This window comes from Danio rerio, chromosome 23 (assembly GCF_049306965.1).
Source record: "Danio rerio strain Tuebingen ecotype United States chromosome 23, GRCz12tu, whole genome shotgun sequence".
NCBI classification, from domain to species: Eukaryota; Metazoa; Chordata; class Actinopteri; order Cypriniformes; family Danionidae; genus Danio; species Danio rerio.
The window spans coordinates 38465349-38481331 of record NC_133198.1 but is presented as its reverse complement, the minus strand read 5'-3'; the positions used below and the strand labels follow the sequence as shown (position 1 = coordinate 38481331).

General features: G+C 33.6%; 1 protein-coding gene across 7 annotated transcripts in view; it reads left to right on the top strand.

Annotated features, from left to right (window-relative positions):
* The first annotated feature begins 14598 nt into the window (after nucleotides 1-14598).
* Nucleotides 14599-15983, top strand: part of cpne9 (copine family member IX) — a 111698-nt gene continuing 110313 nt past the window's right edge. For all 7 annotated transcript variants that reach the window (XR_012398644.1, XR_012398647.1, XR_012398646.1 and 4 more), the window contains exon 1: nucleotides 14599-14857. Coding sequence is in view for 1 of the 7 variants with exons in the window: in XM_068216931.2 (XP_068073032.1) it covers nucleotides 14781-14857 (77 nt within the window). In the remaining 6 variants the exon portion in view is untranslated. The remainder of the gene's footprint in view (nucleotides 14858-15983) is intronic.

Genomic DNA, 15983 nt, shown 5'->3' with positions numbered 1-15983 from the left:
TTCCATGTTGGTCCCGCTTCGTTATTCTTCTCGAATGGTTTTACATTTTTGTTTTGGTTGAATGGAAGATTAAAAATAGAAAAAGGACAGAGACAAATGTTTAGCAATATTTTCATTAGTATTTATATAATTCTGTTATTATATTACATTATATTAGGGGCGAAGCAGTGGCGCAGTAGGTAGTGCTGTCGCCTCACAGCTAATTGGTCGCTGGGTCGAGCTCAGTTGGTGTTTCTGTGTGGAGTTTGCATGTTCTCCCTGTGTTCGCGTGGGTTTTCTCCAGGTGCTCCGGTTTCCCGCACAGTCCAAAGACATGCGGTACAGGTGAATTGGGTAAGCTAAATTGGGTAAGGTAAATTGTCCATAGTGTATAAGTTTGTGTGTGTGAATGTGTGTGGATGTTTCCCAGAGATGGGTTGCAGCTGGAAGGGCATTCACTGCGTAAAAACTTGCTGTATAAGTTGGCAGTTCATTCCGCTGTGGCGACCCCGGATTAATAAAGGAACTAAGCCGACAAGAAAATGAATGAATGAATATTACATTAGATTAGATCAGATTAGATTAAACGGCCTTTACTGGATTAAATAAATTTTATGGAGACAAATTGTGTATAAATGTTTTTATTAGTATTTTTAAATATTATTATATTAAATTATATTGTATTATATCATATTATATTATATTATAGGCCATTTCAATGTGGTCATGTCATTGGTCCATAGACATTTCCTGCTTGTAGGCAAACTGTTTCATAACTTTAGCATGAGGAAATTCAATCATAACTTAGTTAAAACAGCTGTCATAGTATTATTTATCAATATGTGTCTCTTTTTGGATTCTCGGAAGTTATTGAAATTAAAAATGTAAAATAGGAAATGCGTTGAGACCATTGTTTTTTGTATACATCCCTCAAGATGTTCTATAATAAACGCCTTCTACTGGATTAAATATTTTTCATGGAGACAAATTGTTAATAAATATTGTTATTAGTGTTTATTTAATTGAGTCTGATATTATGTTATGTTATATTATTGTTATATTAAATAGCTTTTACTGTATTTAATATTTTTCATTTGTTCATAAAATTGAAATATTTTTATATTATATTATATTATATTATATTATATTAGATTAGATTAGATTAAACGCCTTGTACCGGATTAAATATTTTTCATGGAGACAAATAGTGTATACCTTAATATTTATATAACTTAGTTATATTATATTATGCTATATCATATTATACTAATATTATATTATATTGTTTTTATTATTATATTTTTTAGTATTTAAATACTTGAGTCAATATATTATTATTATTATATTATATTATATTATTTTTATTGTTATTATATTTTATTAGTATTTATAAATTTGAGTCTTTATATTATATTATATTATATTATATTATATTATTTTAAATAAAACAATTTATGCTGCATTAAATATTTTTCTTGGACACAAACTGTTTATAACATTTTTTTTTATTTTTAATAGTACTTATTTATTTGAGTCCTTATATATATTATATTGTATTGTATTGTATTATTAATTCATTCATTTTCTTTTTGGCTTAGGCCCTTCATTAATCTGGTGTCACCACAGCGGAATGAACCGCCAATTTATCCAGCATATGTGTTATGCAGCAGATGCCCTTCCAGCTGCAACCCATTTCTGGGAAACATCCATACACACTCATTTACACACATACACTATGGACAATTTAGCTTATCCAATTCACCTGTACTGCATGTCTTTGGACTGTGGGGTAAACCGGAGCACCTGGAGGAAACCCAGGCGAACACGTTGAGAACATGCAAACACCACGTGACCCAGCTAAGGCTCGAACCAGACATTCTTGCTGTGAGGCGACATCACTACCCACTGAGCCATCTTTTCATTCTATATTATATTATATTATATTATATTATATTATATTATATTATATTATATTATATTATATTATATTATATTATATTATGTTCACACCTTGTACTGGAATAAACAGTTCATGTATAAAGATTAGATTAGAAAATAAAACATACACACAGTGTTGGAAAAAGTTACTTTTGAAAGTAATGCATTACAAATTTTATGTCATTCCCCAAAAAAGTAACTAGTTACGCTACTTGGTTACTTTTTATGGACAGTAATGCGATACAATACTTTTGAGTTAATTTTAAGTTACAGGATATTTTTTGAAATAAAGGAGCTCTGCATTTAACGATACATTGTATAACCTACACCTTCATTTACCTGTAAAAACAATTAGTGATGCTATATATGCAGGTTATACAGATTAATGAAAATTTGCTACTAATTTCATCTTATTAGTTCAGTAAAATCACTGTCCATTGAGACAATCCCTTTTCTTCCGTGTGTTCAAAAATTATTATTTTTTTAAGTAAATAATGAATCTAAAAAGTAGCTTGAGTTACATTTTAGAAAAAAAACTCAAATATTGGTACTTTTTTTTTTTTAAGTAATACGTTATTTTACTTGTTACTTAGAAATGTATTACTTCATTATTAATGAAATTATTACTTCATTCTCATTACTTGTAATGCATTACCCCCAACACTGCGCGCACACACACACACACACATCAAATTTTATTTTTTTATTATTGTTTTAATCTAGTTTTTACACACGAACACACACACGTTAAAAATGTAGGAAATAAATGTACACTGTTATGCTATATTCTGATGTTTTGACTCCAGAGTTTAATATAAGTACTGTACAAGCGTTTTGGCTCAATTTGTTTCAAAATATTTATTTTTCACATTTATCTGTCATTATTATTACTATTTTCTTTACACATCCACAGATGATTTTTTTCACAAATACTATGATTTCGCATTCATAAATAGCTTGCATTTTAATTTCATGCCGACTTTACCGTGTTTGCATAAAACCCTGTCATTTAGTCGAATATTAACATTTTGGGTTGTTTTCAAATGATTTTGCCTTGCCACTGATGCAAATGTGTGCCACTTACTAAATATCAGGAGAAATCATTTTTGCGACAAAAGCTTGAAGCCCAAGAAGAACGTAACATTTGATTTTACGCTCCACTGTAGGAAAAGGAAAGTGTGACAGAAGATTTGGAGCCGGGACTTGTGCTGATAAGACACTCCATTTGTTTCCGCTTTCGCCGACAATCCACACAATCTGGAGAAACAGATTGTCTGAATGAACTGTTTGAACAATGAAAACTTACAAACGCCAGAGGAGAACTAGATTTCCTTTGACATTTTCTGAAGAAGAAGAAAGTGTCGCTTTGCAAAAGTCACCTCTAGCCAAGATGTCTGTACTGTAAGTCTATTAGATGTCTTTAAGCAACAACAACAAATAAGCCATCCCTAAGATGACATCCCACAAAGCAATTTTGTGTTTAATAGACCTCCAATCATATCTTGGCTAAAGCAAGGCTAAATTTGGGCCGTCAGTGAATATCTAATAGGCATCTAACAAAAGATTAACAATTGACTAATCATCAAAAACATAGATTATATGTAATTGTATGTAAATTTACATGTAGTCATTCATTGCTGTCTATTTGATGATTGGTCTATTTTTGGTCTATTATTAGACGTCTATTAGACATTCTCTGACAGCACAAATTTAGCCTTGTTATAGCCAAGATGTCTGTGTTTGTAAGTCTATTCAGCCTGATCTCACGAAGAACGTAAGTATTTTACGTTTTGCCAGTTTAGTGGCTAATTCGTACAAATTCGTACGAGTTCAGTCGTACGAAATGGTACGATTTTAAAAAGGAGGCGTGGCACCTGACCCCACCCCTAACCCCAGGCCCGTATTGGCTAATCGGGAGGACCGGGAGAATTCCCGGTGGGCCGGTCCGTTTTTTGGCCGCGAGGGCCGGTGTCCCTAGCTCCAGAATCTGTTGCTCTGAGCAGTCACACTTTTAAAATTTATTTATTTATTTACTTGACCACAGCCTTCTTATTCATTAATTTAATACAGCTCTCTGCTCTTTTCATATATAACCGGCCTGCAGGTTCATAATGTTATGAGTCACCTCTCACTATACAACCGTTGTGGCCCAGTGGTTAGCACGTTAGATTACAACATCGCCGACCCGGGTTTGATCCTCGCCTGACTCTTGAGTATATTATTATTTTCATTTTTATTGTTGAGACATATAATACTGTTTGGGTTGTTGAACATTTGAAGTTCTAAAGCAGCTGTTTTCTCAAAAAAAAAAAAAAAAAAAAAAGACGTGATAGTGTAATTAGAAACTGATTTGGAAATGACCTTATTTTAATATAGTCAGTCGTGAACTGAGGTGGGCCGGTCTGAGGCTTGAAACTCCAGGGCTGAAAAGGAGTCCCACTCCGGCCCTGCCTAACCCCAACCGTCATTGGGGGATAAGCAAATCGTACTAAATTGTACGAATTAGATCGTACGAATTCATACGAATTAGCCACTAAATGAAAAAGTTACGAATTGCCGTGAGATTGTGTTGGTCTATTAGATGTCTTTTAAGCCCCAAAGAAAATAAAAAAAAAATAAAGCCACCGCTAAGATAACATCCCACAAAGCATATTTGTGTTTGATAGACTTCCAAACACTAAAGTCTTGGCTAAAATTAGGCTAAATTTGGGCTTTCACTGAATGTTTAATAGACATCAAAAATAGTCTAAAAATAGACTAGTTAATAAATATGGAGACTTTAAATGTGTAGCCATTCTTTCCTGTCTATTTGATGATTAGTCTATTTTTGGTCTATTATTAGACGTCAAGGCTAAATTTGGGCTGTCAGTGAATATCTAGACGTCTAAAAATAGACCAGCAATAGATAATAGTCATCAAATTCACAGATTAGACAGACTTTACATATAGACATTCATTCCAGGCTATTTGATGATTAGTCTGTTTTTGGTCTATAATTAGACGTCTATTAGATATTCACTGACAGCCCAAATTTACCCTTGTTTTAGTCAAGATGTGTTTGGAGGTCTATTGGATGTCTTTTAAGCAAAAAAGGGCCAATTCTAAGATGACATTCCACAAAGCAATTTTATGTTTAATAGACCTCTAAACACATCTTGACTAAAACAAGGCTAAATTTGGGATGTCAGTGAATATCTATAATAGACGTCTAATAATAGACCAAAAATAGACAATAGTCATCAAATACACAGATTAGATAGACTTTACATGTAGTCATTCATTCCAGGCTATTTGATGATGAGTCTTTTTTGAACTATTATTAGACGTCTATTAGATATTCACTGACAGCCAAAACTTAGCTTTGTTTTACCCAAGATGTCTGTGTTTGTAAGTCTATTAGGTGTCTTTTTAGCAAAAAAAAATAATAAAAAAGTCTCCTCTAAGATGAATTACAAAGCGATAGTGTGTTTAATAGACCTCTAAACACTGAAGTCTTTATCTAAAACAATGCTACATTTGGGCTGGCCCTTAATGTCTAATAGACATCTAAAAATACTCCATTCATGTAGCCATTCATTCCAATCTATTTGATGTCTATTGTGGACTACTATTAGACGTCTGTTAGATATTCACTGACAGCCCAAATTTTGCCGTGTTTTAGCCAAGAGTTTGTGAGTCTATTTGACGTATTTAAAGTCATGGTCAAATTTATTGGCACCCTTCATGAATATGGCAGCTGTGAAAATAAGTGTACACGATTTTTCACAACTACACTAACTAATATGTATTATACATTGCTGTTTGACAGTAATACAGTATTTTTTACGGTTGCATTCTGGGAAATATAATTTTGGCACCATTAAAACAGTATTTTTAATTGGCTGTGAATCAAAATGCAGGAAAAAAATAAGCATGTAACCTGGCCAACCTTTGTACCAATTGTACTGTTTTACAGTAAATAGATAAATGAACAGTGAATTATACGTATTGTTTTTAATTTAAACATATTACAGGTGTAGATGTACAAATACTGCTTATTTTACAGTAAATACATGTAAAATGGCACCTTATATATTAATACAGTATTGCTGTAAGTTTGATTTACAGTACATTGCTGCCAGTATGTTAATCTAAATGTTACAGGAATGGTTAACCGTGTATTATTTCTGATTTAATAATCAAATTCAGGGTCAGGGGGATCCCATTATGAAATACATGCCTTTCTTCAATACATGGTCAACATTTTTGTCACCCTTTTATTTTTGTACTTTTTGCGACCACAGTTTGACCAGGTAGCAGCATTAAATGAGGTTGGAGGAAAACTGGAAAGAGATTAGAAAGCATTTTTCACACTCAGAAGCTCTCCAGATCCTTCAGGTTCTCTGGTCCATGCTGGCGCTCCTTCCTCTTCATTTTCTAAAGGTTTTTGGTCAGGGGCGGTCATGGCATTTTGAGGATTTCTTAGACTCAACACATTACTTGCAGTTTTCCTGCTGTAATCCTTAGATAGTGGATTACATCAAGACAATATAAACGTATCTTTCAGGACAACTCAGAACATCTCAGTTTCATTGGAGATGATTAATGTTTGATCTAATGGCGGGAAAGGGAATTTCTTATCCTTAATCTTTTGTCTTAAAGCCACTATTTTGTGAAGCTGAGCAATATTTTGCTTCATATTAGAAATGTACTCTTTAAATCATTGTTGAATGATTATGATAGATGAATGATGGCCTTTGTGTTTTATATTCAGGGCAACACGGTTGCAAAGTGGGTAGCACAATCACCTCAACGCAAGAAGGTCGCTGGTTCGAGTTCCGGCTGGGTCAGTTGGCATTTCTGTGTGGAGTTTGCATGTTCTCCCTGTGTTCGAGTGGGTTTCCTCCAGGTGCTCCGGTTTCAGGAGTCCTAAAAACATGTGGTACAGGTGAATTGGGTAAGCTAAAATGTCCATAGTGTATAAGTGTGTGTGGATGTTTCCCAGTGATGGGTTGCAGCTGGAAAGGCATCCGCTGTGTAAAACATATGCTGGATAAGTTGCTAGGTTATTCCGCTGTGGTGACCCCAGATTAATAAAGAAAATATTTGAATGTTTCATATTTATTCTCCTGTGCAACCGAGAGCCAAGGCTGGACTCACCCTCATGTGCTAAAATAAAAAGAACACTATTACAGGGTTCATATGGTCCTGGAAAACCTGGAAAAGTCATGAAATATTGAAAAGGCATTTTTCAGGCTTGGAAAAGTTTTGGAAAAATATAAACCCAAAATGTTTTGGAAAAGTCATGGAAATTTGTTTAACAAATAGGTGTGTACTTGAATATATTTGAGATGATAGTTTTGAGTAAATTTCGAATACAGTTGCGAAGTCTATACTTTCACGTGACAATCTCTGTGTGGGGAAAAAAGCAGTTTCAGCTTCACCTCTCTTTCACTTGCATTCATTGTAATTTAAGATACATTTGAGTGTCATGTCCAGAAACAATCTCCAACTACAGAGGTAAGATAATGTGGGTGCTAAAGGCTGATTTGTGCTGATTCAATAAGTCTCGTGAAGACTCGAGCCAACATTTCTAAAAAATTTCACACAAGATATTTTCTAAATATTATTTTACAGGTGTAAAATAAACAAACTACATAGATTTTCAATTCTTTTTGATATGCTGTAATAAATTTGTACATACATTTTTTTATTGTTTACCACATTTACGTAGACATTACAAGAAACATTAGGTCATAAATATTTACCTGTAAGTTTTGGAAAAGTCCTGGAATTTTAGTAGTAAAAATGTGTATGAACTCTGCTATTAACAATTTCCTGTACAATCTACCATAACTTACTGGAAATCAATTATAGCAAAGATACAGTATTTATATTCATTCATTCATTTTATTTTCGGCTTAGTCCTTTTATTAGTCTGGGGTTGCCACAGTGGAATGAACCGCCAATTTATCCAGCACATTTTTTACACAGCGGATGCCCTTCCGGACACAACCCATCTCTGGGAAACATCCATTCAAACTCATACACTATGGACAATTTAGCCTACCCAATTCACCTGTACCACATGTCTTTGGACTGTGGGGGAAACTGGAGTACCCAGAGGAAACCCATGCGAACTCCACACAGAAACACCAACTGACCCAGCCGAGGCTCGAACCAGCGACCTTCTTGCTGTGAGGCGACAGCACTGAGTCACCCAGTATTTATATTTAAAGCACTATTTATCTTGCTGTATAATTCAGTTTTGTATATATTTCCAGTAAAATATACAGTGATTTTTCACAATGTAAGATAACTGTCCTACAGTAAAACACTGTTCATGTTACAGTTAAACACTGTGTCATTTACAAAATGGTTAACTAAATATAAACAGAAACGTACTTCAGCGATATTTCATTCAGAATTTTTTTGAGAAACGCCAGTTTTTTTTTGACCACTTTTTATTGGAGAATTCTTTATCATAACTTTATTATTTAATTAAAAGGTTAGGTTTTCGTGAATTTTTTGAATGAGAGATAAAAAGCTGATTTATGTTCACAGCATTCTTTGCTCATATTTACCAGGGGTGCCAATACTTTTGACCACAACTGTATTTGCTTGGATTTTATGATTCAATGTTATGTTATGGCTGTTTATTGATCTTTTCATTTCAGTCTAATCAGATTAGTCATGTCAGGGTTTAAAAAGCGTAGGTCTCTGTGCAAATCCTGAACTGTTTTCAGGATTCAGGACAGCGATGCCACCTTTGCCCAGGCAGGCTATGATGGAGCATCCTCATGGCAGGTACAATTTATTTAGTCGCGTCTTCTTCTCCTCGCCTGTTGGTTTAATATCTGTATTTTGCCCCTCTACGACAACAATACATGAACTGCCACCATGACTGGCACATCGCTAATGAGCATATTGTGTACCTGGCTGTGTATTTTCATTTCTTCTCCGAGGCTGTAGGTTTCTGGCATTTCAAGGACGGCGGGACACAGGCGGTCTTTTGTATGCAGGTGTAATGAGAGTCTCCCACACCCCGTTTCCCAATCCATCTCTTGCTTGGAGTTTGTGACTGGAAAGCTAAGCAGAGATTCACCTCAAAGGACAATTAAATTTCCCTGTAGATCGGTTTTCGTCTGGGAGCTTCTTCTCATCCCAGGACTCACTCATTGGCCCAGACAGGAACGTATATGCAAACTCTTTTTTTTCTTTTTTTCCCTCCCCTGTGCCCATTCACACTCTCTCTCTTTCTTTCCTTTCTGACCAAGAGGTTGAATGTGCCATCTCCCGAAAGCAATTGAGGAGCGCCACAGCAATACCGGCCCATCACTAGACGTTAGGGAAAGCGTCCAGAAGATATAATGGTATTCAATCTTCCCGCAGGGCACCTGAGTTTTATTAAAATTAAGGTTAAAAGTCTGGTCACTTCAGAGATAGCTGGAAACTCAAATCAAATTGACCGTAGGGGATTCATTTATACCCAACCAAAAGTAGTGTGGTACCAAGTTTTTATTCAAAAATGGTGCCATGGGATATATTATATTATATTATATAATATTATATTATATTATATTACCATATATATATATATATATATATATATATATATATATATATATATATATATATATATATATATATATATATATATATATATATATATATATATATATATATATATGTATGTGTGTGTGTGTGTGTGTGTATATATATATATATATATATATATATATATATATATATATATATATATATATATATATATATATATATATATATATATATATGTGTGTGTGTATATATTTACATTTAGTCATTTAGCAGACGCTTTTATCCAAAGCGACTTACAAATGAGGACAAGGAAGCAATTTTCACAACTAAGAGCAACAAAGAATAAGTGCTATAGGCAAGTTTCAGGTCTGTAAAGTCTAAGAAGGGAAGTATTAGTAGTATTAGTATTTTTTTTTCTTTTTTTTTTTCTTTTTTTTTTGGTACAGTTAGTGTGATATTCAGAGAGGCAATTGCAGATTAGGAAGTGTAGTGGAGACTAAATAGTTGAGTTTTTAGTCGTTTCTTGAAAGTAGCGACTGACTCTGCTGTTCTGATGCAGTTAGGGAGTTCATTCCACCAACTGGGCAGATTGAGCGTGAGCGTTCGCGAAAGTGATTTCTTCCCTCTTTGGGATGGAACCACGAGGCGACGTTCATTCACAAAACGCAAGTTTCTGGAGGGCACATATATATATATATATATATATATATATATATATATATATATATATATATATATATATATATATATATATATATATATATATATATATATATATAATGTTAATGTATATATATAATGTAAATGTATATATATATATATATATATATATATATATATATATATATATATATATATATATATATATATATATATATATATATATATATATATATATATATATATATATATGGTTGAAGTCAGAATTATTAGCCCCCCTGTTTATTTTTTTCCCCAATTTCTGTTTAACGGAAACAAGATTTTTTTTTCAACACATTTCTAAACTTAATAGTTTTCATAACCTATCTCTAATATTGATTCATTTTATCTTTGCCATGATGACAGTCAATAATATTTAAATAGATATTTTTCTAGACACTTCTATACAGCTTAAAGTGACATTTAAAGGCTTAATTAGGTTAATTAGGTTAACTAGGCAGGTAAGGGTGATTAGGCAAGCTATTGTTTAATGATGGTTTGTTTTGTAGGTTATCGAAAAAAATAAAATAAAGCTTAAAGGGTCTAATAATTTTGTCCTTAAAATTATGTTTAAAAATTAAAAACTGCTTTTATTCAAGCCGAAATGAAACAAGTAAGACTTTCTCCAGAAGAAAAAATATGATCAGACATACTGTGAAAATTTCCTTGCTCTGTTAAACATCATTTGGGAAATATTCAAAAAAGAAAAAGAAAATCAAAAGGGGGCTAATAATTCTGACTCTTAACTGTATTTATATTGGTAAATTGAACATTTAAAAAAATTAAACACCATAATAGTCAAATTGTTCATAAATAATTGTAGTAAATATGGTATAAACAGTTATTTTTCAAATAGTAATATTCTCATATTTTTCTCTCTCATATTTTCTTGTTTTTATTTAATGTAATTAATTTTATTAGATTTTTCTTTAATAGTTAATAGAAAGCAGAAAAATTATAAAATTATTAGAATTAAGAGAAAAATTATTTCCAAATGGCTGTCTTGATGTAAAATATTTAGTGCATTAATAAATGTCTCTGTCAAAAACTGCATTAATACACAGTAGTTTTGACATAATGCAAAATTGCTCTTTTAGACCAGGGGTGCCCAAACCTTTTTTATGAAGGGTCAAAAACCAAGCTTGATTGAGGCTAGTGGGTCGAAGGTAATATAGTTGCGATGGGAAATTTCCTAATTTATTTAATAATATTAAAAATAACTAGAAAACATTGCTTTATATTAACTAATACAGAAACTTATTAAAGTAAAAAACTAAATTAGAAATTAAAATTAGAAATCTTTATTGTCCACACGTGGAAATTCGTTTTTGGCATTCATTCATTCATTCATTTTCTATTCGGCTTAGTCCCTAGCCACAGCGGAATGAACTTATCCAGCATATGTTTTACGCAGCGCATGCCCTTCCAGCTGCAAGCCATCTCTGGGAAACCCATACACACTCATACACTGCGGAAAATTTAGCCTACCCAATTCACCTGTACCGCATGTCTTTGGACTGTGGGGGAAACCGGAGCAGCCGGAGGAAACCCACGCGAACACAGGGAGAACATGCAAACTCCACACAGAAACGCCAACTGACCCAGCAGAGGCCCGAACCGGCAACCTTTTAGGCCTCCCAAACATCACAAATACAAAACACAAACACAACGCTTCTTACACCACAGATTACCAACACACAACTCTAGCTATGAAACCACAGAATAACATACACCCTACTTCATGGTCATTTATTCAATATGGTAATTGCAGACAGTATAAAAGATTTCTTGAAAATGTTAGTTTTTGCTGTGGATAACTCTGTATCGTCTACCAGAAGGAAGCTTTTCAAATTCATACTAAAGAGGATGGGTGGAGTCCTGAACTATCTCTGAGGCTTTTCATTTGGTCTGGTTTAAAACTATCTCATTTATGACAGATTGGAGTTTTTACTTTTGTTTGCTCACCGATAACTTCTGCAAGGTTCTCTGTCCATCGAGTTACGATATTTACATTTAAAAAAAAATCTAATTCATTTAAAACATTTAATGAAAACATTTAATTTCAGGTTTTTGGAGCTCAGCGGTTCATGTGGCGACCCCGGATTAATAAAGGGACTAAGCTGTAAAGAAAATGAATGAATGTAGCTCAGCAATAAAACAAACAAAAAAAGTTTACGTCAAATTATAAAGGATGATCTTCTTTTAAAGGCTTTTGCCCCAACCCTCTCCATTTTTCTTACTCTTTTTTTTTTTTTCAGAAGAGATGGTGGGTCAAATTTAAGATTATAATGGGCCAGCTTTGGCCCTACTTTGGGCATCGCTGCATTAGACGTTTAAAGCAATAATGTTTTGCCCATGTGAGGTAGGTTTCTTATTAATCAGGATGAGAATTATTTATTTATAAAACACAAAAGTGCTTTTGATAATGGATGACTGGAGTTTTAGGGGCCGAAGTCATTACTTTATTTTTTCTTAGTATTTTTGTATTTCACAGCATTTATTGTGCATTATGTGCTATCAGATGCTTAAATTGAACACAAGATGCCAAAAAACAGCTTACTAGATTTGGAGACAAAATAACAAGGGGTTTTTGATTTATCAGGACAAGATTAGCAAATTTATTAATGTAAAACACAAAGATACTTTTGTATCCTCATATTAGTATATACCTTAAGTAATATTTTGTTTATACGCAGCATTTGAGAGTCAAATGCACACTTAAATGTTTAATCAAACATAATATGCCAATAAATTATATTTATGTTGTAAACTCACCATGTAGTTTTGGATTTATTAGCAGAATAGCTAAAACAGTGCAAAATGCAACAACATACAACAACATACTCTCTCTCAAAAAACAACAACAAAAAAAAAACAGGACAATGTAAAATAGGCATTGTTGACAGCGATATGTACAATAAATAGGTGTATACAGTTGTAGGGAGTATTGTTTTAAGTATGAATATTAATAAACAAAGAAATGCTTTTGTATACAGAAATTAATATTTTCATATACCATATTATGCTAATTTAAATAACATTTTTTGGTAGGTTTTTGTCTGCATTTTATGTCAGATCTGATGTTCAAATCGAACATTTGATGTTTATTTAGGCAGCTTACTAGAAATTGAGAAAACCAAAGTGATTTTGCTTTATCAGGTTGACAGTAGTTTATTAATATGAAACATGGTGATTATCCCTTCAGTGCCCCATGTTATTAAAAGATAACTTCACTATTTTTGATGACAGTATTTTGGAGCGTCAATTCTGCACTCAGGTGTTTAAATCAAACATTTAATACCAGAAACGCAATTCATGCTGCCTACAATGTTTGTGTTTCATATCATCATGGTTAAATAATATTTATATACTTTTTAATAAAGTAGGCAGCGTTTCGATCATTGTTCGTGTTACATATCTCATATTATTATGGTACTTATATTATTATGTTTTGTCTATACGCAACATTTGTGAGCATAATGCACGCTAAAATGTGTAAATCAAACATAATATGCCAATATATTTTCTTTATGTTGTAAACTCACTGTTTAGTTTTTGATTTAGTGTCAGAATAGCTAAATTATTAATATAAAACAAAGTAATGCTTTTATATACTGAAGTTAATATTTTGATATACTACGTTAATTTAAATATCATTTGTTTTCAACATTTTTGAGCATCTTATGGGAGATTGGATGTTCAGGACGACAGTAAGTAGTTTATTAATATAAAACAGAGTGATTACCCTTTCAGTGCCTCATGTTATTAAAAGATAACTTCAGTTTTTTTGTTGACAGTATTTTGGAGCGTCACATCTGCACGCAGGTGTTTAAATCAAACCTTTGATTCCATAAACGCAATTCATGCTGCCTACAATGTTTGTGTTTCATATCATTATGCTTAAAATAATATTTATGTACTTTTTTTAGTAATGTAAGCAACATTTCGATCATCATACGTTCACTCAGATGTATAATGTCAAACATTTGATAGAGAAAAATGCTCCCCATGTAGGGAGCTCACTAGAATTTGAAACAAAGCCACAGTGCTTTCCGATTTATCAGCAGACTCACGATCGTCCATTTATATAAGGTGCTGTGGGGATACTTGAGTATTTGCTATTTATACTGCGCAACATCGACGTTTACCACAGCTCAACCGGATCTTAAAAGCCGTGGGCGTTTTGGAAAACGGGATATATCAAAAAAATCGTTCCCACCATATCAATAGATTAAACGTCCCCAAAGGTTTCAGATCCATATCTGACACCGCATGTCATAAATATTGGATGGCTTCTGTAATATTAAAAATTGATGTTTTCAATTTAAGTTTTCAAAGCGACGTCGGAGTGTCCGCTCTGAGGGAGGGCGAGAGGAGGTCCAGTCTCACTCTTCCTACCTGCCGATCAAGCGCGCGCATCGCTCGCGGCCGCGCGCTCTCCTCAGGTGCGCGAGGTTCAGACACTCAAACCGACCGATGATGATGTTCGCTCCGTCTGAATTGTAAGGACAGACACATTTCTGCGGCGGTTTGCTGTGTTATTTTACACCTGTGACGCTCGAGACGAGTCAGACCCAGATTTTGGAGTCAATTGAAGACTTATCTCAAACTCCCGAGGAGCTGCAATGGCATCGATCGGGGAGTTTGATCCGTTAAACAGCAGCGTCCCTGCCACCAAAATAGAGATCACGGTCTCGTGCAGGTAAGAGCGAAAATCCTTTTTAAATTAATGTTTACATTGTGAATGTAAAGTCTGAAACGCGTCGTGTCTTTTATAGCTCTGCTTTTTGTTCTTTTGGAAAAACTATAAGGGTGTATAGTCGTTAAGTAAAGTGTCCGTTCAAATGAACGTAACGTTAAATTAACGTAAGACAAACTATAGGGGAATGTTGGCCAGTCTGGTCATCTGCAAGACGAGCGTCACTCTCGCTTGAGGCGAAGTGGAGTTCCGTATAAATGCCAAGCTATATGAATATGGTAATCGGGCAGCACCATGGTATTTGGGGCAGCATCAACCTTAAAAAACAGTTCTGTGCCACTGTTCTGATGTGCAGTGATGATTTCACTGTGGTACGTGGTCAAGAACATGTCAGTACCATGTTTAAGATAAAGAAAATGACATGATAATTCAGTGGTACTTTGTGATACCTTTTGTGTAGCAAGTGAGAAGGACGAATCCACCTAATATTCATAATTCTGACTTTGTTGTAACTTTTACATTCGGTCCAGATTTACATTTTAATATTTGTTTTATCCTATTAAGGTCTGATAACCTTTTAAATAAATTTATACATGTACATTTTAAATTAAATAGATAATTTAGAGCTTTTTTACCTCAGAAAATTATGTCTTATTAGAAAATCATTTGTTGTGAGTGAAAATCAGGATTATTTCACCAAATACTGTTTTTTTTAACTGGTCTGGAGTCCAAATATTTGTATTGTGTTGTCTAAAAATCAATATAATCATGCACTTTTATTGTATGCCAAAGATGCTCAAAATAACAACATAAAATTGGAAAATAATGTCATCAATAGTTTACAAGATAACCGTGCAGCTAGTTACATTTTTACTGACGGCAGCACTGTGCCAAGGTATTACCATAGTACTTTTTGGCTGTGTGTGAATCTCGTAGCTTCTATCAGCTTGTCATTTGCATTCAAGACTTGCAGGGTGTGTCGCAAAACCTAACGAGTCGCCTACCTAGACAGCATTTTTGGCCGTTGTGCATTCGAAGCATGCCTTGGTGAAATGTGGAGTCTGAAAGCAGCCAGATATTTCATATCGATCTTTCAGTCGCATTTTATTTTCAGTCTTCTCTTGTTGGA